The sequence below is a fragment of the Poromitra crassiceps genome (genome assembly GCF_964638095.1).
Source record: "Poromitra crassiceps genome assembly, chromosome: 2".
Lineage (NCBI taxonomy): Eukaryota > Metazoa > Chordata > Actinopteri > Beryciformes > Melamphaidae > Poromitra > Poromitra crassiceps.
The window spans coordinates 106,060,158-106,085,951 of NC_139624.1; the positions used below are offsets into that span (position 1 = coordinate 106,060,158).

Here is a 25,794-nt window from a genome sequence, read left to right on the forward strand (position 1 = left end):
GGGCGGAGCGCTTTGGTCACTGCTGGAACCCCAAAAACGAAACAGGTTCGGAGTATGGCCGGGCATCAATGTGATTATCCTGCCGATAATCTTAATAATATCCTGTAGTGCGTGGTGCGCCACATTTACAAATCTTGTAGTGTGTGCATGTTTGAGATTCTAGGGAAGATAATCTGGGAAGATTCTCCTGTAGTGCGTGTCACAGCCAGATTTCAAAATCAGCTAGGATTGTCAGAATCCTGTAGTCTGAGCCCAGCTTAAAGGAAACGAGAGAGTGTAGCCTACACACGTGAGACTGATTGACATGCCGACAAATGGAGTGCAAGAAGCAAAGCAGTCGGCTAGCTGGTGAGAATGGTGGCCTCATGCTGGAGTTATGTTTGCTAAGAGCAGCTGGGTGTGTGTGTGTGTGTGTGTGTGTGTGTGTGTGTGTGTGTGCACACTGACGACACACAAACCTGAAAGGAGCGGACGGACATTAATGCTATTTGGAACTACTACTACTGGCTAGCTAATGGAAAACAGACTACGTGAGAGACTATGACAAACATTAACAACTCTGGACCCAACAATAGAATACTAGACCACCTACACGGCACGCCATGTTTAGGGATTCTGGATTTCCCAAACATCCTTTGAAAGTGCAAGCCAGCACACGGCGAAGCTTGAGCTGATCCAACCCAAGGATCCAAGCCACGGAGCTGCCAGCGTCAGCGCACCGTGCGGAAGAGTTGACTTACAAACACACAAGTGAGTAAGTCACACTCTCAAGTCAATACACGCAGGGACTCATCATCATCATCATCCTCATCTTCACCTTTCCTGAGACTCACAACAACATCCAAATCATCATCACATCACATTATTGTGATGAGAATGATTAGTGCTCTAAGGGCCAATGTCCACCAGATGCGACACTGTATGGCTCCAGTACCACTGCTGGAACACATTCAGTCCCATGTAGTCTTGTCAGATGCAAGCAGATCCTGCAAAAATACACCAGATGTGAAGGATCTGCTTGCTTCATTTTTCTTTTCTTTTTTCTGGTGGACATTGTGCTTAAGACTCACATAATCCTCCTCCTCCTTATCAACATCCCCATCATCATCATCATCATCATCATCACCACCATTAATGTAGAAATCTGTCTCTGTGTCTTTGGTTAAGTTGTTCCATAAACATAATTAAAAACATTATCTTGTGAATAATTGTCATGTGTTTAGCAGATGGAGCACACCAGGAGTTTGAAATGTGTTTGTGTGTGTGTGCGCCTGTGTGTGCGCCTGTGTGTGTGTGTGTGTGTGTGTGTGTGTGTGTGTGTGTGTGTGTGTGTGTGTGTGTGTGTGTGTGTGTGTGTGCGTGCGTGCGCGTGCGTGCGTGTTTATGTGTTTTTTCAAGTGTGTGTACATGTGTGTGTGCATGCCTATATGCAAGCGTTATATTCATTATAATGAAGTACAGGTGCAGATTCACGTTTACAGCAGCCCCCTGTACAGGCTGCAGATCTCATAGTGTATACACTACAGCTGCATAGTAAAGATCTCATACAGCTGTATAGTAAAGATTAAAGGACACAAATTCCCAAATGGCCAGCTTTTATAACTCCTCCCCATAATGATGGCACACAAAAGGTTGTGATGATGTTTACTGCTATCTGGACTAGGGCTGCTCAATCGTCCCTATTTTCATATCATCCAATCGTGGTCATTAGAGATTGGCGATTGATGATCAAATCACCATAATCTATTAATTGGCCGTCATTTTAATTAGTATTATTATTTTTGATAAAGAGACCTATTCCTATTTAATGGCGTTAATAATTTGGAGGGGGGGGGGGGATCGATCATATTATTGAATACAGCAGGCCTGTAGATGCATGCGTTCTGAAGCCGCCTCACGCTTGCTGAAACTCTTCATGACTTTTTTCCTGCTGCCTCCTTTTTCATGTTCATTTTGGATGATTTAACACCGGCTGTTAAGGTAATGTAACTGTTGCACTCTTCAGGTTGGAGTAAACTTTTGAACGAGATCGCCGTGAGTACGGCATACATTTTAATCACAGGCTCCATATCTATAGCTGTGGTACGGCTGCATAGAGAACACAGCAAACAACACAACCACTTCCGTTTCTAGCATTAAAAACAAAAGGACACAGTGCAAAATAAACTTAAATCACTCATAGCCTTAACTACGAGGAACCTCCATAAAATAGCTTACACACCAAAAAGACTGGTTGTAATGTTACGATTACATATGGAGTGAAACTAGTCTAAAAGCATTACTAAAAAATTATATTAAGTTTAACCTTACGTTAATTTTGAAAGCGCGCTGCGGAAGACATACTTTTACATTCTGGCTCACTTGACGGTGCTCATTGAGGAAACAGGAGAGGAGCAGAGGATGCTCCCCCCCCCCTCGTGCTGATTCATCTCTAACTGTACAGTAGGGGGCGCAGCTTCTAGATATTATTTTTTATAACATAGTGCTGTAACGTTACGCACGGCTTTCCCCCTCACTCGCGCTGATTAACAGAGCTCTGCCAGAAACATATAAGGGCCCTATATTCTGACAGGCGCTATCCCCTAATAGCTCTTGCGCACCTGTTTGCGCGTGCCTTAAGGCAGGGAAGATAGCAGTCTGCCTTGCGCCGTCTGCCAGGTGTTATGCCGAGTTTTGCACCCCAGCGCCGGCAGCATCCCCACCTCACGGGATCATATTGTAATGATTTATACAGAAATGTAACTGTTTAAAAGTGATATAATTGTCTGGTAGACGTGACCTCCCTGATTTCTCAGTTAAAACAGCCCCGAAATATGTTGGGGATGCAATTCTCGGGCTACATTACACTGAGACCACTGATGCCTTTAAAGCCACTGATAGTAGCAGGCTGGTAGCAGGGCACTGTCAAGGTGGCCTTACTTATCTCAGGGCATCACGGCCAGAGGGAGGGGCAACAATGGCCATGGCCTCCATGGCCTCTGTGTGACTCCCACCCTGTTGACCAGTATGAGAGCTTTGCCTTCTGGCTCAGCTCTCTTTGTCACAGCGGTGTGGTACAGTGAATGTAGCCTCTAATACTGCTGCATCTTCATCCCATTCTCTCGCTCCATCATCTCCTCACTCAAAACAAGACCTTGAGATACTCCCTCACTTTGGGTAAGAACTCACTTCCTACTCGGATATGTTGTCAAAATGATTTACCAAAGTGGACTCACTCATTCACTCCCCTCACTCACTCATTCACTCATTCATTATTTTGCATACATATTCTTTCTTTCTTTCTTTCTTTCTTTCTTTCTTTCTTTCTTTCTTTCTTTCTTTCTTTCTTTCTTTCTTTCTTTCTTTCTTTCTTTCTTTCTTTTGCTTTTAATGGTGTTTATCCATGCAATCTGGTTTGCATATCCACCAACAAAGAATGCTGATTAGCAGTTTGTGCTTCTGTCAAACTTTCAAAAAATGTGAAAGATCAAAAATCTTCCAGTCAGCCAACAGTGGAATCTTTCCAGCCAAGACAGTCAGTCCTGCAGCTCTCATGCCTGCTACCATCATCTACCTTCAGTCAGTCCTGCAGCTCTCATGCCTTCTACCATCATCTACCTTGAAACATTCAGAGACACAAACAGACGCAGCGTGCACAGTGTCACACTGAGGAAACATCATATCCTGCTTCACTTCAACACACCGTCACCACGGCAACAGCTCTGTTTTCAAGGATATTCAGCATACAAGAAGTGCCAGGAAATATTTGTCCCGGGCCTTCTATCTGGCAAGTGAGCTTACAGTGAGCCTGCACACACACACACACACACACACACACACACACACACCACACACACACACACACACACACACACACACACACACACACACACACACACACACACACGCACATACATTTTCCCCTTGAAAAAGTGAATCATGGCAGAGCTTATGAATATGGCCTCTACAGTACAGAGGAAACTGGAGGATGAAATCACACCTTTACTCGTCTCTAGGCACAAATCCCTCCTTCTCAACTTCCACTCGTTTCTTGCAGGTCATCTATTTCCCTCATTCCAAATGTGTTTTCCCTCATCACTCATTCCTACAACAAGATCACATTCACATCATTTGAAATGTAGGGATGGGCTTTTAGCACAGAGTGGTTAAGCTTTCTTCCCCTGCCGTCAGCAAATTAATTCAAAATGTCAGACCCTGACAATTAAGCTCCGTGGGGCCACATTTAGCTAGAGAGACCCCATAATTATTTAGCCAGGCCCAAACAATGGTGCTTTTGTGACATGTAGGTCCTTGTGGTGAACACAGGTATATCCACACACACACACACACACACACACACACACACACACACACACACACACACACACACACACACACACACACACACACACACGCGCACACACACAGGCTGTAAATGGCAATCTTGGATTCCAGTCCACTGACGAAAGAAGAAGTGATGGCATAGTGGCCTGTCTGTGGCCAGAAACTAATGAAATGAGAAACTGACAATGCCCTTCATCACTCTCTCTCTCTCTCTCTCTCACACACACACACACACACACACACACACACACACACACACACACACACACACACACACACACACACACACACACACCCCTAAAATATCCCCAATCAGTAGCAAATAGCATTGGCATTACATCACCTTCGCCACCTTAATTATGGTGCTACTGATGGTTAAAGCCTGGTAGGGACAGTCTGAGTCAGCAAGTGTGCACATTGTGAGTTTTCACCAGTGCTGCCAATTGCAATGGAAAGGATAATTGGGATTTCTTGTGCTGCTAATTGAGAACATGTTGAAGTGCTCCGATTGGTCCATTAATCATGGAAAACTCTGTGAAAACAAAGACAGCACACCACAACACAGAGGCCAAGACTTCACCATCATCATCATGAATCCAAAATCATATAGAAACCTGTCATCAGTCAGAGATCAAGTCAACCAGGCCAGGTTTCAGGAATCTGTCAATAAAGTTAATCATCTACACAGGCAGTAGTTCCCATGTGGGGTTTGGGTGACCACCAGGGGTCCTTGAGAGGGTTCCAGGGAGTCGCAACATGTAAAATGTATAAGAGTGACTCTGTTGTGATTTAGCGTTACCTCCCCTCCTCCAGTAGACAGATATGTCATTCTGAATCTGAACCCCCAAACATCAACAAGCATTTCAGATGAGGTGGCTTTAAATGGTGAATTAGCCTACAGTATGGGGTCTATGCCAGGATTTTTGCTATATAGGCTACATACCACTCATAATGTGAGTTTGTTCAAAGACGTTGGGGAGATATCACTGCAGGACAGGAGTTCCCAACAGCTTGCCCATTCAATGGGGCGACAACTCATGAGACAATAGAAATGCCAACTTGCAAAGTTATTCCTATAGGGAAAAAAAGTCACTATAATATTCCTATAGGAATGTGACCTTATATGGAATTAATTTCTCCTATTGTATCACTATGATATTCCCATATTGTTTGTGGTAGGCTACTCAATAGTGATCAATTGACCTGCCTTATTGAATGATGTAGCCTATCTCCTACAGCATCATAGCGGTTTATAGTTCTGATAGTTATTTATAGTGACCTTGACCTTACAGCCAGGCTACTAGGCTACTTTATTGGTTATTTTACGGTAATTCCTATAAATTATGGAGACATAGTTTGGCTGTGGTATTTGCACAGCATCCTTCCTAAATGTATGCTACATTCGCCTTTAATATATAGCGCGTTTTCCTAGGTAGGCTAACGCACACGTTGCACAGGAGGGCAACAACTGACTTGTCTTGAGCATTATATCACAATGACCGAATAAAAACAGAAGTTTCACCAAAGTAAATAAGACGCTTGCAGCAACTTTCCCCCATTTGAGACACGTGTCCAGGCATTCACATCAATAATAGCAACAAGCACACGGAGAGTGCACCTACCCAGCAGCTGAGAGAAGGCAGTCGAGCACCACAGGACCGGTAGAAATAATCCAAAGGACCACGGGGGAATCCTGCGTGAGGACAGAAGTAAAGAGTGAGAAAACAAACTTGTGCGCAAAAGAAAAACCACCAAAACAGCAGCACCCTTATGTCTTTCGATTTACCGTAAAGTCATCTTCAGTGATGGTATGGGCTTTTAGATCCACGCTAAAGTCGCCCTAGTCATGTGTGATGGTAAGAGAGAGAGAGATGGAGCCCGCTCTGCCTCTCTCTCACACACTCCAAACTAAACAAGTCTCTCTCCTCCCCTCTCTCTCTCTCTCTCTCTCTCTCCCTCGCTCTCTCTCTCCCCCGGCCCCCTCTCTGACCCCCCCTCTCTCTCTCACTCTCCCTCCCTCTCTCTGCCTGTGGTTCCCAGTCAAACAAAGCCAGCTTCAGTGCGTCGGGACTCAGGGGGCCCTCAAAACGCTGAAACCCGACTCCGTGTCTCTCTGCGGACCACCGCTTTCTACTCCAGCCTTCCCCTCAGACATCACAGCCCCGCATACAAATTAACACACTTGAGTGAAGTCCTCCTCCCTGCCTTCTCCTCCTCCTGCTCGAGCTCATATGTGTGGTTTCTCTCTCACTGTCCCAACGCGTTCTTGTGTGGCCTTGCTGCCTATAGATGAGTGCAGCATCCAAGCTTGGTTTGGACATGACATTCTCAAACATTTAGCCTACAGCCAAATTAACCTCTAAAGGTCTAGCAGTAAATGGATGTTAATTATGTTTTGATTGCAAATTAGTAGCCAAGTTAGCTATTTACATGTGTATCAAAATGCACTATCAAACTAAACTAGTAAAATCCAATAGGCTACTCAAATTGCTGATGTCTACTCTTTATTGGGGTATAAAAAGTAATTATCAGAAGTTCATCATTCAATAGTTCTATTCAGCTTGTTTGTTTCATCATTTTGTCAACCATCATGCAGACTATAGCTGCTGACCATGAAAAGTCAACACATTCTCACTCCCATCACCTCGTCGACTTGTGCTTAATGCCGACCTTAGGTTTAGGCGTGGGGGTGGGAGAGGTTAGGTTTTGGGTTAGGGTCTGGGGGAGGTTAGGTTTAGGCATGGCATGGGGGGAGGTTAGGTTTGGCGTAGGGGCTAGGAGAGGTTAGGTTTTGGGTTAGGGTCTGGGGGAGGTTAGGTTTAGGCATGGGGGGAGGTTAGGTTTGGCATGGGGGCTGGGAGAGGTTAGCTCCACCGACACGCTGCACGCCACCTCGCTCAGCTGGTTCTGCTTGTGGGCTATCGGCATTGCGACCTGTCGGCACTGCGGCCTGTCGGCACATAGACGCGGCACCAGGCGGCATTGGTAGCCACTCGGTTAGGGTTAGGGTTCGGATTAGCCTCAATGCGAGACTCTCGGGCTAGGGTGCCAATGGCCAATGCCAGGGTGGGCTTGGTGGTTAAAAGCCTGGTGCATGGTGCAGGCTGCCAGGTGCCTCAGGGCCAAGGCGTCCCCTCCAGTGCAGGTGCAGCTGTGTGCGTCCTAAGCCAATGAGCCCAGGTACCGTGGAAGCAATGACACACAACGGTACCGTGCACAAATCCACGCAGTGGGAGTGACAACGGGTTAAGTAGCCTACCATATTTGGTGCCATCATTTTTTAGGTATAGGTGTCACAATTTGGTGGATAGGCCTATCTATTTTCTTTTATAAAACTTGGAAAAATCTGTAGCCTATAATACAATTCACCAATAGATGCACTTCAAGGGAGGACTTTTAAAGATTTTCTGGGAAATTCTGATGCAGACTCTCTTGTCATCTGGTTTCTAAGTCACAGACGCCATGCTTTAGTTAGTGTATGATAAAGGTATACCTTTCCACACCTGCGTGATGATACAGTCAGCGGGTCATCCACCACAAGGAGTCAATTGTGCACTGGCACCCAGGATGCAGACAAGTACACACACACACACACACACACACGCACGCACGCACACACGCACGCACGCACGCACACACACACGCACACACACGCACACACACACACGCACACGCACACGCACACGCACACGCACACACACACACACACACACAGAGGACAGTCTAGCTGTGGGAGCCAGTGGTACAGCGACTGAGGGAGACAGATAAAGATGTGTTCAGTGCATCTCTCTGACAGCCCAGACAGATAGGGAGCAGTCAGCCTCTGAGCAATATGCTGTTAGAGAGGTAACAGCACTGATAAGCACACTGAGCAGTGGTGTTGCAGGAGACAGGAGCCAGTCTTCTAACATTATTGTTTTGTTGTGACTGTCAAATGTAACATTTTGTTAATGACTCATTCATACTTATAGCTGATTATAAAGTAGCCTAGGACCATGCAGTCTTATCAGCCAAAACCACAAGTGGTCACAGTAGTTTGCGTGCTAGCTAATGTTGGCGCACCAGCACCCTAACTGCCACCGCGGGGGAAGCAAGGTGAAGGTTTTTATTTCAGCCTAAAACAACTTAAATAAAACTAGCTATGGTACTGTATGTATCTAGCTAACATTAGCTAGCACAGAAGCTGTGAACTACAGAATATGTAGCTGGCTGGATGTCTAACTGATCTTTATGGCCGTGACCATACCAGCTAATGTTAAGGCCACAACAGACTCGTCCGTCCGCCTCGAATTGGAGCCGTCTCGCCGTCTGCCGGCGCCAGCGAGCCCTACATGCTAGGACGTCAGTCAGCACGTTGGTTGCAGTAAACCTCCGACACACTAGGTGGCTTTGGGTGCACTAGGCGGGTCGTGGCGCACTACTATGACGTAATCTCGCTGTTTACCCAGAACTTTCAATCATGGCGGTGGCGTTGGATGCTCTTGGGTTATTGACAGCGCTGGACATTATCTTACAATATAATGAGGAAATTGACGTGGAGCACGCGATGTTGATGAGACGGGAGAGGATTTTTCTCTGATCTCCTCCATGCTGTCTGCTGGCTCTTCTTCACAATCACAACAACGTCTTGCAGTATGCGCGTCACCGGATATAAGTATGCGGCCCAAGGCAACGGCCAATCACAACTCTCGTGCAGCTGACGTCACGCACGTATCGTCGCCGCTGAGTTACATTTTGGAGGAGCCCCCGTCAGCCGACGGCGTCCCCTCCCCGCATGACGGTGTCCACCCGCCGTCATACGGGGAGGGCGGGGCGAGGCTCTGACGGACGAGTCTGTAAACGCCTTTAGGCTACACTCACTCGGCTACTAGCTATCGACTAACCTGTTTACTGTAGTCAGCAAACTGTTGAAACATGTTGAAACCTGAGCACTTGTTTCCTTACATTTTACATGGAAGTTAATACAGTAGTAGGCCTACATTGTCGATGAAATACCATAAAACAAAAAACAAAACAAAAAAACATTTGTGCTTGCTAACTTACCTCTGTCTTTGACAATGGGCCCATCACGAATCACCATGCCATTTGAAGCTTCAAATTGGCCCGCCTCTCCCCTCTTTTTTGATTGGTCTCCTGATTGAACCAATCATAACAGTTTCTGGCTGGCATAGAAGATGTTTCAATAAGCAAAATTCCTATTTGCGTGAAGTGATTTTGAGATTAAATTGATTTTAGTTTGCACATATACAAGATTAAAAACAGAAGAAAGAAAGAAAGAAAGAAAGAAAGAAAGAAAGAAAGAAAGAAAGAAAGAAAGAAAGAAAGAAAGAAAGAAAGAAAGAAAGAACGAACGAACAAACAAATTTAAAAAAGAAATCAGAATGAGCAACAATGACACACCTGAAAAGAATAACAGAAAATAAACAGCCGTATAATCCAATATGGAGGAATACACATATGCATACACATACATGTGTATGCGTGTGCACGTGCGTGCACTATGCCTCCCAGGTGTCCAGTTTAGTCAGTGTTCCCCTGACTCAGAGCAACTGACAGTGTTTTGGCACAGATAAGCTTTCACCTTCTGTAGTTGGCAAAATAGGGAAGTTCACACATTACAGGAGTGAAGAGTTTCCATGCTTCTTCATCCAGAACGAATACAGCTGTTCAGCTGTTGTGTAGTGATGGAGAACAAAAGAGTGCCTCACAGGTGATGAGTAACACAAAACCAACAATGGTGTTCAGAAAGGGAAACAATGAAACAATGATTTCCACATATGTTAAAGTTGTCATCTCCCGGATCCTCACTGTTTTTATTGAGGTCAAATTAATATCTTTGTTGCTAAGCATTCATTGCTATGGTGTTTCGCCAGTAGCCTATGACACTTCACAGAGATCACCTTTCAATCAAACAGTGTGGTCGGGACTGTGACGTCTGTCCTTGGATTTTCTGTTGATGAAGTTTGGTTCTTATTATCTCCGCCAGGAGATCATGGCCCCTATCGTTGCATCGGCGCAGTTTCTAGGCCGAGCGGCAGGCGCAGATCAAAGCAGTGGGCGTGGACAGGCGCACTTGATATCGTCGTGCTGGCGCTAGATGCAGCCCAAAGCATTACAACCACGCCTTTTAGGCGTAAAATTATGCACCGTCATGCTCATTGGATAAGTGCAATAAACGAATGGCACGCTTGCCTTTTTAGCTCCAATTCCACTGGTCCCGCAAAACCAGACGAAACCCAAGCCTCTGATCCCCCCCCCCCCCCCCACCTCCCTTCATCCCGTCTGTCTCCATATATCGGCTATTATTCCATATTATGATGCTTCTCAAACCAATCTAACTGCAGTTTAAATAGCCTACTGCAAGCATGTAAATACGCTACACTATAGCAAGATCAAAGTGAAAATAATGTTCTATGCATCAGCTAGAAAAATATAGCCTATTAGATTGGTGAAAGTTTGTCCAGAAAGATATCATTTTCTCTCGCCTGCTGCAGGAAGGATGATGCACATAAATATACCCTACATTATGTCAAGTCATTGCATAAATGTGTTTTTATTGTAAAACTAAATGTGAAATAGGGCCAAGTTATTGGAGGGACATCACAGTATAGGAGATGCCATTAGAAGCGCGTTCCGAAGCGCGTTCCGCTGTTACTTCTCTAAATCACGTTAACTCGACAAGGGGTATATATAGGCCCAGGAGGACATATATGTTTCACATAGGGTGGTGTTTTCATTTCGATGTTTTATTTGGTCCAATATTGAAATGTTGACAATGGCAGGCTGTGTTACCATTACACATTAATTTAGAACTACCTTTTATATCTATTTTGGCTCATTTGGTGGCTATTTAGTAGCGAAATGAAGAAACACAATGCATGCTGGGAACTCAGAGAGAGAGAGAGAGAGAAGGGTGACAGAGAAGAAGCAGTGAAGGCACAGAATAGGCCTGCTTTTCAAAAGCGCAAAGCGCTAAATGTAGGCCAGGTCCCAAGATATCACTAGGCTGGTATTTAGCGCCGACACGCCCACTTTGGGACTGCGCCACGCCCATTCGGCCTAAAGCGCATTTGGCAGCCTAAAGCCTATTGCTATCTTGCCGAAACAGGCGCAAGGCACGTTTTTTTGCGGTTAAGGCCCGTAATAGCGCCGATGGCCTGTGGGAGAATAGAGCCCCATGTTTTCGGCCGCGTCTGTCTGTGGGTCTGTCTGTGCGTCTGTCTGTGTGTTCCTCCTCTCCTCTAGTTTGGCCTTCGTGATCTCGAGAACCGTTGGTCGGATCGACTTCAAACTTTGGGAGTCTGCTAAGGAGTAGTGACGGAGTGCAGTGACCTGTTTTCGTGCAATTCGGCATAGCGCCACCTACTGGCAAAAAAAAGTGTATCTCAACAACTGTTGGTCCGATCGACTTCAAATTTTGAGAGTGCGCTGAAGGGAACTCGACACAGTGCAGTGCCGAATTTCATGCAATTTGGCACAGCCCCACCTACTGGCAACACAAAAAGTGGTTTATCTTGAGAACCGTTCGTCCAATCAACTTCAAACTCGGGGAGGGCACTTAGGGGGACCCAACGGAGTGCAGGGAGCTGAATTCCATGCAATTCTGCATAGCGCCACCTACTGGCAACAAAGAAATCTTGCAATTCGGCATAGCACCACCTACTGGCAACAAAAAAATCTTGCAATTCGGCATAGCGCCACCTACTGGCAACAACAAAAAGTTTATCTCAACAACCGTTCGTCCGATCGACTTCAAATTTGGAGAGTGCGCTGATGGGAACTCGACGTAGTGCAGTGCTGAAATTCTTGCAATTTGACAGCGCCACCTAATGGCAACACAAAAAGCAGTTTATCTTGAGAAATTTGTCCGATTGACTTCAATCTCGGGGAATGCGCTGCTCGGACCCGGATGGAGTGTGGTGCCGCATTTCATGCAATTTGGACTTATGCATAGTCATAGTGCCACCTACTGGCAACACAAAAAGCGGTTTACTGTATCTCGAGAACCATTCATCCGATCGACTTCAAACTTGGCGGGTGCGTTGCTGGGAACCCCAGAAATTTCAGTGGTAAACTTTGTGCAATTCAACCTATAACATCACAGCTTTCACGTACCTCCAGGACTGTCTGTCCGATCGACTTCTGTATGTCTGTCCTTCGCGGATCTCGAGAATGCCCACGGGGTGTTGAAAGGGGGGAAGGGGCACTGCACTATATATCTTCTTTATACAATAATTCCAGGACTTTCACTATGTCTGTCCTTCACATATCTCACGAACCGTTTGTTGGATCGACTTCGAACGTGGGGAGTGCGCTTTAGGGGGGACCTGATGCAGTGCAGTGTGTGTGTGCGGGGGGGGGGGGGGGGATGGAGTGCCCACGGAGTTGTGCTTTGGGGGGAACGGGCACTGCACTAGTAATACATAAATACAGACTGGCCCAGTGTTATGAAAACTATACACAGGCATACACTCAGTCAGACTGCCCTTGAGAAACCCCAATCCCACCCTTCTACGTGTAACCGCATCCCCTAATCAAACAAACTAAACAATTATTCTAACACAAACACACAATAAAAAACTTGACAAAAACACATAAATACGTGGGTTACAACGAGTGTTGGGCAAGTTACTTTAAATTAGTACATAGTTACAGTTACTAGTTACTTCTCTCAAAAGTAATTTAGTTACTTTAAGTTACTCATTACTTTGAAGGTAACTAGTTACTAGGGAAAGTAACTTTTGTGCTGTGGCACAGTGTGGGACAATACAACTGTCAAATTTGATCATTGTACCCAATATCATTACGATGAAAAGTAGTGGAACAAGTACAAAACACAACTTTTGATAGCATATTTATTGTAGCCTTCAAATCAAGTATCCAGTACGTGGCGCGAGCGAGCCCTTTAAGAGCAATGCATCCATGGGTAATTGCCTACTGTGGCTAATATTAGCCCGCTAGTTAGTTATGTTACATGGCAGTAAAACGCCACTGAATGACCAAATTGATATAACTTTTAACCATTTAGAGTAACACTGTTTCCATATGGATCACCAGCGTTAGTTTGTTGTTTATAATGTGGCTGTATTTATCATTTATCGTTCTCTATCTCTGATACACTGAAAATAATGGGAGGCGGGCCATTTTATTTTATTTGACAGTTCTGGGCACAGGCGTTGGCGTTGGCCAATCCTGGCGTGTTCCACCCCCAAATCGATTGTGTTCTGGCAGAAAGCGAGTGGGTTTCAGGACGAAACAGTCTCGAGCCACTTACGTTATCTTTAGAGCAGCGCAGTAAATACAATATTCCTGGAATGCAAGTTTAACTAAACAGTTACATGTCCTCTGCATTCTACATCAAATTAAGACATTACCGTTTGTTTTATTTTGTATGTTACATACTTATTGGCCAAGTTATCTTAGTTTATGGGAGAGGAATTCTGCCAGTTAAAGAAGGGAGTATAGGCGGCCATCTTGCCTGCAGAGTTTTCAAATCAAGTAGAATACCGTTTTGCAAGAAATCTGGGGGGTTTAGTCCTGCATTAAGATGAGACCATCTTGCGTTGGACCCGCAAGTTAAAAAGAATGTGGGCCAGGGGCGTAAAGTGTTTGTGTGTGTCAAGTCAAGTCAAGTCAAGTCAAGTCAAATTTTATTTATATAGCACCTTTCATACACAAGGCAATCCAAGGTGCTTCACAAAAAAAATGATCGAAAAAACAAGCAGCAAAGCAATGCACATATAAAAAACACATAAAAAACACAGCCGACAGTTTTAGTTAAAATATATACTCAAATTAACAAACATGAAACATTATTTCTGTTTTAAATAAGTTACAAGGCACTCTTCAGTATTATTATTACATGTACAGTCCATTTGTTGGAAATGTACAGGAATCTTTTTTTTAAATTACAGGCCGAGAGAGGCAGTAGTTTAGTAGCAGTTAAAAGCAAGAGTAAACATAAAGGTCTTTAGCTTGGATTTAAAAATAGGCAGAGTAGGGGCAGATCTAATGTGTTCAGGGAGTTTGTTCCAGTTATGAGAGGCATAGTGGGAGAACGCGGCTTCACCATGTTTTGATTTGGTCCTCGGGACAATTAGTAGACCAGTGCCTGAAGATCTCAGGGATCTGGATGGTTCATAGTGTAGAAGCATTTCAGAGATGTAGTGTGGGCCTGACCCGTTGAGAGATTTGTAAACTATTAGCAGAATTTTAAAGTCTATTCTAAGATTTACTGGCAGCCAATGCAGGGATTTGAGAACTGGTGTAATGTGTTCAGCTTTCTTGGTTCTTGTTAGAACTCTAGCAGCCGCATTCTGAATGAGCTGTAGTTGTTTAATAGCTTTTTTGGGAAGACCATTGAAAAGACTGTTGCAGTAGTCTAGCCTGCTAGAAATGAAAGCATGAATTAGTTTTTCAAGATCTTGTTTGGACATGTAGCCTCTAATCCTTGCTATATTTTTTAGATGATAGAAGGCAGATTTTCTTATAAGCTTGATGTGGGAGTTGAAATTTAGATCAGAGTCAATAATAATGCCAAGATTTTTTACCTGGTCCTGGTGTGTGTGTGTGTGTGTGTGTGTGTGTGTGTGTGTGTGTGTGTGTGTGTGTGTGTGTGTGTGTGTGTGTGTGTGTGTGTGTGTGTGTGTGTGTGTGTGTGTGTGTGTGTGTGTGTGTGTGTGTGTGTGTGTGTGTGTGTGTGTGTGTGTGTGTGTGTGTGTGTGTGTGGTAGCGGCATCCTCAAACTCGGCCTTAATTGTGATGTGAACTTGTATAAAGTTTCGTGACTGCAGCTTGCATGGTTGTGACAAAATGTGGCCAGGGGCGTAAAGTGGGGGGCCCTACTTCCGGCCCTGTCCCTCAGACCACACCCATCTTCGAATTCAGCCTTCATCTGCCTATTTCACAGCAGCCATTTTTTGTCAAAAAGGCAGGAAGCAACACAAGTGCAAGCAAAACATTAATGAGGGCTGCATGGACCCTAAATAAACCCTAAATGGGTTGGAGGTTGAAATGGAAGCCCTCATTAAAGTTCTGCTTGCACCTGTGTTACTTCCTTCCTTTTAGACACAAAATGGCTGCTGTGAAAAAGGTCAATTGTGACCTCAACTACTAGCTGCACACACGCACGCACGCACACACACACGCACACACACACACACACACACACACACACACACAGACACACACGCGCACGCGTGCACGCACGCACACGCGCACGCATGCACACGCACACACACACACTCACCAGGTGAGTTGCAGTTACAGGATTTTTCCAAGAAAACAGCAATAGGAAAATGTCGTGCATCAATATTTAATTAGATTTTTTTTCATTTCATGTTATTGTTTTCCACATAACCCCATATTTCTTTTACAGATGTTGGTTTTGGGGGAAAAGTTCAAGTGAAAAACAAACGTCATGGTTTTATTGTGGAATGTCAGGATTACTCCGTCAAGAACACCCACATCATACATCTAAAATAAAATATGGCGGGGGGGGGGGGGGAAAGAACACCTACATCATGTCATACAGACCTTTACGGCCGAAGGTGAATGTTTATCTGTTTATCTCCATAGTAGCCTGTGTATTTGAGGGCAAACAAGGTGAAACTGCCACCTTCTGTGATGGATGGAGAGAGAAAGAGAGACTGGAAGGAAAGAGTAACACAGAGGAGAGAGAATGACAAGATGAGAGACAGAGGGATGAGAGGGGCTCACTGTGGGTGGCTGCAGATTAAAAGGGTCTAGTATGAGTCAGAGAGATAGCAGCTCATCACTCCTCAGTTGACGGCTGTGAGAAGCCTCAGCTGACATCAAAACACACCACTGAACAAAAACAAAACACATCTGCTGGGCTCTGGGTGTCAGAGGGGTATTTTGAGGGACTTTCCATGCTATACACTAAAGTGGACTGTACTGGTACTGGCAGTCATATACTGGTACAAAGACTGTCAGTGGACAGTGTAGGATCTAGTGGAGGACAAACCCATCTAATTTACCAGCCTTTATGTTGGTAGGTTAGACAGGCAAACTCTGTCCCATGTTTTCAGAAAAAGGCCCCAACTTTTCTGTCATGTTTTTCTTAGTTTGATGGTTTGTCACATTGTACCTTCACTGATTATTCCCCCCCACTTTTATCTTTGCATTCCATTGAGTGTCTATATTCATATCCTGTGTCCATGTTTGTTTCATAATGTGAAGCACTTTGTGACTGGAACATCTTGAAAGGTGCTATACAAAAAAAAACATACTTTATTATAGACTTTATTTTTTACAGAATAGAGGTTACTCGCCTTTATAGGCTGACATGAATCTTTGAAATAATGAATACAATCATAATAAGTAAGTGAAACTGTCAAACTGATGTAGCCTAATGTAAGTTAGTTGATACAATCTTTTGGGGAGAGGAAAAATAACTCAAAGCTTTTCTATAAAATGTAGATTTTTGTGATGGTGGTGGCTTTATGATCACCAATTGCAGGTCCTAACTAGATCCACCTTTTTATTTGCCATTACATCACTGTGGAAATTTTGGATGGATTACCTCAAAAGTCCCCCATAACCTTCCTGTGGGTGTTCTTATTCATAAAACAGCTCCAACCTGCGCAGTGCGTTCTAGAGTAAAGATGAAGAGAATTGAAAAGTGTAGAGTAGAATAGAGCAGAATAATCCACTTCCTACTGGCTTCAAATGGGAGATTGGTTGATTATTTTACATGGCGCCCACATATAGGCTGATTTCTTATGCTCATATTTTAAATATTTGTCATCATGGCCCAGGGTTCCGAGAGGAACAGGGGAGAAGGTGTTATCTGTTAACCCTGTGAGGCCAGCCATGAGAGGGAGCACAGATACAGTAGATGGAGTGTGAGGAGACAGGACACAGGGACGGCCAGCAGTCTAACACCTATATGGCGTCAGTGGTGTGACTTTAACACTAATAAGCTGATCATAGTCCGACTAAGGGAATTCAGTTATTGAAGTGTTCATGTAAAGAGATAAAAGCCTTTATCACATTATGGGCTTTTTTATTCACACAGTCAGCTATTGCTCCCCCCCTTTTTTGTGTGTGCCAAATGTAAACCCTTAGTCTGATTTGTCTTTTTACATCTGGCAACTGGCAAGACTGACCTTTGGACTGAACTTATTTTAAGATGGACAAAACATAAAGTTCAAAGTGCTTCCTTTGTAACTTAAAGTCGAGCTGAAATGGCATTTCCAGAGTATTAACTTCCTTATCTGACGCATTTCCGAGTGAAACGTTGGCTTTAGGCGGGACCAGACACTGGGACGAATTTGATTGGATAACAGGCCGCTAGGGAGGTGGGGCATAACATTTGGGGAGTTTTATTGGACCATTAAAAAGTACATCAGAACAAACCAAACCAAATGTCTGACAGCGATGAGTTGGATGCTAGCCTCGTTAACGTTAGCCTCCATTCTGTTATGGAGGACTAAGGTTACTCCCCCCTTCATATCCCCCATTATCGGAGCAGGCAGGCGTACCCCTCGAGCTGCCGGGGGTGGAGGAAGACAAGGGAGAGGACAATATTTCGTCCTGGGAGTGAGACCGTAGCCTCCATGTTTGAGCCCCCCCCCCCCCCCCCCCGCAGAAAAACCAGCTAGTTAACCACACATTTGCTGGAGAATGACAGTTGGATGTCATGATACAGTATTATTGGTTGAAATTGGGTAGTACATGCTGATGTAAGCATCAGTTTTTAATGAAGAAAACATGGTTCAAGTTTGATGTAAAAATCCAAAGAAAGAATAGTTAAAAAGTCCTTTTTCATTTCAGCTCGACTTTAAAGGCTTTATACAGAGTAACAGAGAGGACTGCCATGGGTCAACAGAGTTGGTGTCAGTTCATTTTCAGATTTATCAGTTAAAAATGTAAAATACAATTAGAAACTGCAAGTCATTAACTTATAATAAACATTTTATACCCAATAATTTCTTAATAAGTTGGATGTACCAGTTTTCTGATAAGAAAAGTTTCAATGACAGAACTAAAGAGAGCATGATTCCTGATGAAGAAATGTTTTGTCATGACCTTGGTCTTTATAACTAATAGTATTTGCATCTAGGTTATGAGTGCAGCAACTTCTTCAGATACTAAAAAAATGGCAGATTTGGTCATACCTGAATTTTGAAGGCGTCATACTTTGCAAAATTGATGCAAACTTCTTGGAACACACAGAATTTGGGTGGCTTCTTAGATTATAGCTAATTATCTCTCCCTCCCCCCTTTCATCTGCTTTCCCCTTTCACACTCACCCACTGACTGACACAGACCCCCCCAGCCCAGTCCACATTTGGTGTGTGTGTGTGTGTGTGTGTGTGTGTGTGTGTGTGTGTGTGTGTGTGTGTGTGTGTGTGTGTGTGTGTGTGTGTGTGTGTGTGTGTGTGTGTGTGTGTGTGTGTGTGTGTGTGTGTGTCGAATAGGTCCAAGGTCACACAGAAAACAACAAGTGCTACTGCTCTTTTAAAGGCCTAAGCCAGAATGAAATGTCAACAAAGAGGAAGCCTGACTACTGCAAACAAGAGAGTGGCCATCTATTCTGGCTCCAAGTGATTGGCAGGGCTTTTTGGTACGAAGCCAAACGGAAATGGATTCAGAGACTGAAACGGCTTTGCATACAATTGTAACGTTCATCTAACATATATATAGAATAGACAAACACACAAAAAAGTGTATGTGATGAAGACAATAATGACAGTAAGCCCACTCTAATTATGTTTAAGTGTAAGTATGTGTGTAATCACAGTAACATATCGCTGTTGGTGAAACCTTCTATCGCCAAAATGTGAAGTTTTCAGGAACTAAAAAAACTGATTTTGAAAAGATTTTATAAACCGTAGTGTCTTCTCAACCCATAGAGAACCATATAATCCTGATGTTAAAGCAGGAAAATCACCCGACGATATGTGTAATTGTGTCTGTAGCTCATGTCTTTGAGTCAGAGGCGTCTAGCTCAATAAATACTTGCAATAACCACATGTCAAATATAAAGCGGATTATGGAAGGTGTCACTATGGAATCATATAATGTGTGCACTGTTATATTACTACAATAATCCCATTATTGTGCACATGTAAATTTAGCCAATGTTTCCACGAATCTATGTGAATACAGTACATCCCAAATCTAGATTAGGGGGGGGACTTCAAAATGTGTGTCAGCTTCCACTTCCAGCTTCCCTCCTGGTGTGGCTATTTGATTGAAATGTGGTTGTGCTTACAATAAATTTGCTTGTGTCAAAAAGGATGCCAAGCAGTCAGACTGCATTTTACATCCAATTTGTCTTTAGTTTGACTCTCTCAGCGTGGCTGTAATCACGGTCTGCAGGTGTAATCATCCATGTCCATAACAAGCAAAATGCCCCAAGATGTACTAAAAAGGGCATGTTTGGATGTTTGTGTGAGAGAGAGAGAGCCAGGAGTGCAGTCTGCATGATCATTATGATGTGAAGCTGTCATAACTGCACTACAGGGCCTTAGCTTGGAACGTCCAGAGCAAATGTGAGACCTTTAACGTAATGGAACCGACAGCCGGGGGAGGATTCAGCAGCAGCAGCCAGATATTGTTCATTCATCCTGTGCTGGGCTCTTCAGCTGGGGCTGTGGGAGGGGAACATCAGGAGGAAAAAGGCATCGACATAACAGCTGTCAGTATTTGAGGTAGGAAGACGTATGCAGGCTTAGTCATGGACTGGATATGGGGCGAAAACATACAGTACCTGAAGTTCAGTTCAGTTCATTCAATCTTTTTAAATGACCCGGTCTTTAAAAGGACTATCATTCTTTCAACCAAGGGTAGCTATAAGTTACTTACTATCTTTTAGAAAGTACCATGATTGGTTTTAGTTTTGACTTACCAATCATTTTGTAATTGTAGGCATCTCATTTTGCAATGAAACTCCTCAAACGTTCTTGCATTCCTGGCTACATTCACACTGCAGGCAAAAGAGCCATACATCTGCCCCCCCCCCACTCTCTTTTTTTCTACTTCTTCTTTTTTTCATGACTGTGTGAACATCATGGAATCTCATCTTTTCAATTCAGATTCACGCCACTTTCATATCTGGTCCTAAATCAGATTCAGATCAGATTTTTAGGAATGTGACCTCAGTCTGAACAGACATGTGACCCATATCAGAATTTACATTTACATTTACATCACAGTACATCGATATTCATCACAATTCTGCGCTGGAGGGAATCACTCGGTGAATACAAACATGGAACACAGCTGTGATGGAGAAGTCAATGGAAGGACAGTGAGGTGTTAGACCTCAAGTATTTTCTGTACTGTACAAGAAAAACTTGAGTGTTCATACCGTAACTGGTGTGTGTGTCTGAAAGCATTTAGAAAGAAATAGGCGATTGGGGCCACAGAAGAATGTAACTGCAGTGTCAGAGCCTTAAAGCCAAGTTTAAAGAAGCTAAAGACTCAAACTAACGATGCATTTGTGGTCAGATCACCTGCCCGTTTTACAGTGAGCTTGACCCGTGTTTGGGGTGTTCTTTTACGCATGCAGGTCAGTTCAGGACCATGACAAGCTCACACTGGAATCTGTAATTGGCCACATAAAAAAAAGTGTGAACAGTCAAACAAAAAAGATAGACCCTTTTCACGGGGGCCATTTTGTGTCAAAAAGGCAGAATAAACACAGGCGCAAGCAAAACACTAATGAGGGTTTCCAAATTCCAATCATGGAAGTTGGAAACCCTCAGTGTTTTGTTGCACCTGTGTTTACCCTGCCTTTTCGACACAAAATGGCCCCCGTGAGAAGGGTCTATTGCTTATCATGTGAAGGCAGCTTAAAGCCCGGTACACACATAAAGATAATCTGGCTGATTTTGGCCCGATTTCCCCCCTTCCGACCAAGGACAGCAAACGCCCAATTATCTGATGGCTCTAAAGATTATCCTACGAGATGATCCTGTGGTGTGAGGTGTGTTAAGAGTAAATTTCTCCCGATGATCTGCTTGGAAAATGGTCGGGGCCGACGATCGTAAATATTAAACCTGTTCAATATTTACGATCAAAAGTCCTCTTGTGTGTGGGGAAAGCCGACAACTCCCGAGTCACTGACTCTGTGGATTGTGACGTGGAATGGAATGTAGCCAATCACGAAGCGAGCTGACTGAAGAACACGGAAGCATAACAAAATAAGGAAGAAGTTTACACTCGTTGTTCTTCTTCTGTTTGGTTTAACGCGTCTTCTTCTTTTCGTTCATTTCATAAACTTTTCGGCAGTTTATATGCTCTGTCGCACATGGCTGCCTCCTACAGGTCAGTCAGGGTACTACGTTAGATCACGTTTGATCACGCGAGATTTCTGGCTTGGGGGACGAGACTCTAGACTGTCGTAGGACAGATCTTTATGTATGTGGTGTGCTGTATTGGGAATATCGGAGCACACCACACACAATACAATCAAAACTGTTCAATCCATGATTTTTTATCTTCATGTGTGGAGTCTCTCACAGATAAAAAAAAATCTGTTAAGATTTAGAAAATCTTTATGTGTGTACCAGGCTTAAGACTGATTTGACTGTGAATTATTTACAATGCTGTAGGTTTTTACTGGGTCCATCTCATCCATTGTTTTTGGATACTGCTGCCTGCCATTGCAGCCTTCAGTTCCCAGTTATTTTCCCCACACTTTATACTGGAACATCTAATACCTGCTTTATAAAAATAAAAAAAAGATTGTCATTTTCTGTGCATGCGTCATGCTCCCATGGCGACACTGTCCTCCTCAAGCTGTATCCTGTTTTTCTCTTTCAGGATGACACTTGAATACATTGACAAGTATGGGGATATGGAAATTATTTTTTGGCTACGTTCACACAGCAAACCTTAGTGCTTGAATCAGATTTTTTGATCAGATCAAATTTTTTGTGTGGCTGTTCACACAGACTTTTTAAAAGTTGCCCATATCAGACTCCAGTGTGAACAGGTCGCGGACCTGAAGTGACCCGCATGCGCAGGAGAACAACTATAACATCACATGCAGCACCCTGCTCTTCTACGTAAACCCGGAAGAAGACAGCAGAAAACATGGCGGTAGCTGACAATGTTGTTTCATCTGTTGTTTACGGTTTACGGTACAAGCTATTGTGCAGTGGAAGCCAGCGAATACGGGAGCAGATGATAGCGAGGAGGAGGAGGAGGAGAAGAAAGAGAGACAAAATTTGGCTTTCTGTGGAGAAATAGCTGCTACTTCTTGCTAATACTTATAAGGTCTAAAACCTCACTGTCCCTCCACTGATTAGCTCCCTCGCAGGGAGTCTGATATGGGCCAGATGTCTGTTCACACCGGAGTCACATTCCAAAACATCAGATTCGAATCTGATGTTTTTCCACATTTGAAAGTAGCCCAGGTCGTCTTTAAAAAAGTCACTTTCAATGTGACTTGTACTGTTCACACAGTCATGAAAAAGACTGATCTGAGTCACTTAGGGGGGAAAAGATTAGATTCAAGCACTAAGGATGGCTGTGTGAACGTAGCCTTATTAAGGGGGAAAAGATTAGATTCAAGCACTAAGGATGGCTGTGTGAACGTAGCCTTTGAGAACTGGCGTGACTCTATTGACGCTCGGGGTTGAAGTCTGAAGTATTAGTTGTCCTGGGGAACCGAGGTTTGAGCTGCCCTGCTGACTGACTCTACTGGAAAGTCCTTAGAGATCAGGGGATGTATTCCTACTTTATGCATTTCAAATTTTAGTTGACTAAATCTGAAGATGCTTGAAGACTAAATTCAATAGAAGAAGCTTACATCACATGTAAATTCCCAGAATAGCAATTAAGGAAGATGGTAACATGGTAAATGGTAAATGGACTGCATTTATATAGCGCTTTTATCCAAAGCACTTTAAGAACATTGTCCCTTGAATTATTTTATTAAAGGATAAAAATTCAAGGAGAAATTGTATCTTCCCCCTCCCCCTAAATACAGATAGTGGAGGATAGAGAAAGATGACAGGATTGTAACAGCAAACAGCCTGAAAGCATGCTGGACTGCAGGAGCTCACACACGGTTGTTCTGCTGATCTGAGATCATTTCAGATGTGCAGGTGATTAACTAGGAGGAGCAGCAGCTGGTTTCAATCATAGACATATATAAAGGCTAGATGGCTTACCCGCGCTGCCGGTCAATGGAGAGCGACGTCGTCGCATGGTGGCCATCTTGCTACGGCACCACAGCTTTATATATATCTATGGGTTAAAAAAACGCTAACATTGTATTATTATTTTTGGCTCCAAATTACACCAAACTTAAACTGAAGCATCATCATCATGAGATGAATTCACACACCTAGTTTCATGCAGTTTCATCCATTTTGCTAGGAGCTATGAGCATCTGTTGTTGGGTTAGTATTATCACATCAGATGATCATAACTCCTAGGGAAATGGATGAAACTGCATGAAACTTTGTGCCTGAATCCCTCTCATGGCATAGATGCTTCGGTTTAATTTTGGTGTAATTTGGAGCCCATCAAAAAAATAGTGTTTTTAGTGTGTTTTTTTGTTGTTGTTGCCATATCTCGGGAACGGAATATGCTTGTAATAAACCAAACCGTTTGTAAATCCGTCAAGATTTCAGCGAGTTATGAGTATTTTTGTCTGTGCACCCTCCAACAGTTACCATAGAACGTACCAGAAAGCCTGCCGTAGCAAGATGGCGGCGCTTCAACGACGCTGGTGACTCCGCCTTAAGCCATCTAGCCTTTATATATGTCTATGGTTTCAATGAGCAGTGAAAGATTCTTGGGCATTCCAGCGCTGTCGCCCTTCTGATCTTCCGTTAACCAACTAAGTCCATTAAAAGTCACATTATTTTATAGACCATTATGTGTTTAAAAGCAAATGTGACAAGACCCATTTCCCCCCCCATTGTGCTTGCAGGATGCTTGGGTAACAAAATGGCTATGAAAGAGTAAAGCTCAAGGTTAATTGGCTCATATCTCATATGTCAACACCTGCCCATTAAGGGTGGTGCCACACTGGGGACCAGGGACCGTTTCACACTTGTCCCCAAACTGACCCCAGGTCCGGTTCGTTTGATCAGTGTGAACGTTGTGTTCACACTGTGTCCTGACTGTGTCCTGTGCCCAGGCACAGGACACAGTCAGGACACAGTGTCAGGCACGGTGTGCTGTCCTGTGCCTGGGCACAGGACAGCACACCGTGCCTGGGTCCACTTGAGAAGGTGGTCTCGGGTCCACTTGAAGCATTGCTGGGCGTGGTACATTTGAACGTGAACACACGCGTTTATTGGCGTATGGCATATCGCCACCTATTGTATGGGAGTTTGTAGATGGGCAAGTGTTCCTGGGAACGGAACAGCATTGGTGATGTGAAAGCTGACCAGCGGGGGAGAGGGGAGTGGGGGCAATCCTACTCGGGCACGGAACGAAAGCAATCGTGCCGAGTGTGAAACAACCCTAAGTGATGAGAACATGCACCACAATCATCTACAGTGGTTTCCCTATCATTTGCTCTGGTGCTCGATGCTAAGGCATCTGTAGTTTTGCAGTTACGTCACAAATCTGCTAGTGCCATGCCCAGCACCATCATTGGAATTGGCTGTGCACAAATAATGGCTAAATAACAAGGCTATACAAAAAGAGAGATATCTGACATAGGTGTAGGTCAATTCAGTAATGTTATGAATAGTCTGCTAAGATAATTTCTTTCCAAATGTAGGTTAATATACCACTGTAAACTCTTTCGCCTTAGCAGGTGCTGCATATACGATTTAGTAAATTCTTCCAGCAAGATTAGATACAGATTCAATGCAAACATGCGAGCAGATGATTACAGTGAATAGAACTTAATAGAAATTTAAATAGTGAAATACATCAACTCTCTGAGGGAATCACTGCTTGTCTGTGAGTGTGCTTATGCCTGTTGGTTGCATAATTGCATGCATGTGCGAGTGCATATTCATGAGCGTGGGCTACGTGTTTCTACTGTATGTACAGGTGCTGCTGACACCTCCCCGCCTTCCACCCCCCCCCCCCCACACACACACACACACACACACGCACACGCACACACGCACGCACGCACACACACACACGCAAGCACGCACACGCACACGCACACACACACACACACACGCAAGCACGCACACGCACACGCACACACACACACACACACACACACACACACACACACACACACACACACACACACAGCGTTGGATCGTTCCACTGACGCTAAAGAAAACAGAGCAGGTAAACAGAGACGTGTCGGGCTTTAAGCCATGAGTCTGCCTCTGCCCTGTTTCACTTCAGTGTACAGGGAAAGACTTTCACTGGCTTTTCTCACTGTATCACCTATCTGCCAAGCCATTTCATTTCTGCCCCGCACATTTTTTGAAGATTTTTTCCTCCATAAAGAAAATACTGTTCTTCCTGTTTGAAAGAATTTAAATATTTTTGTACATCATCGCC

General features: G+C 44.0%; 1 protein-coding gene across 1 annotated transcript in view; it reads right to left on the reverse strand.

Moving 5' to 3' along the window:
* LOC310771214 (collagen alpha-1(XV) chain-like) overlaps nucleotides 1-24,587 on the reverse strand; it is a gene marked incomplete at its 5' end in the record, with an annotated part of 174,058 nt that extends 149,471 nt beyond the window's left edge. The window contains 2 exons of the mRNA XM_083631890.1: nucleotides 24,365-24,441; nucleotides 24,523-24,587. Of these exons, the coding sequence (XP_083488016.1) occupies nucleotides 24,365-24,441; nucleotides 24,523-24,587 (142 nt within the window). The remainder of the gene's footprint in view (nucleotides 1-24,364; nucleotides 24,442-24,522) is intronic.
* Between the last annotated feature and the right edge of the window lie 1,207 nt (nucleotides 24,588-25,794).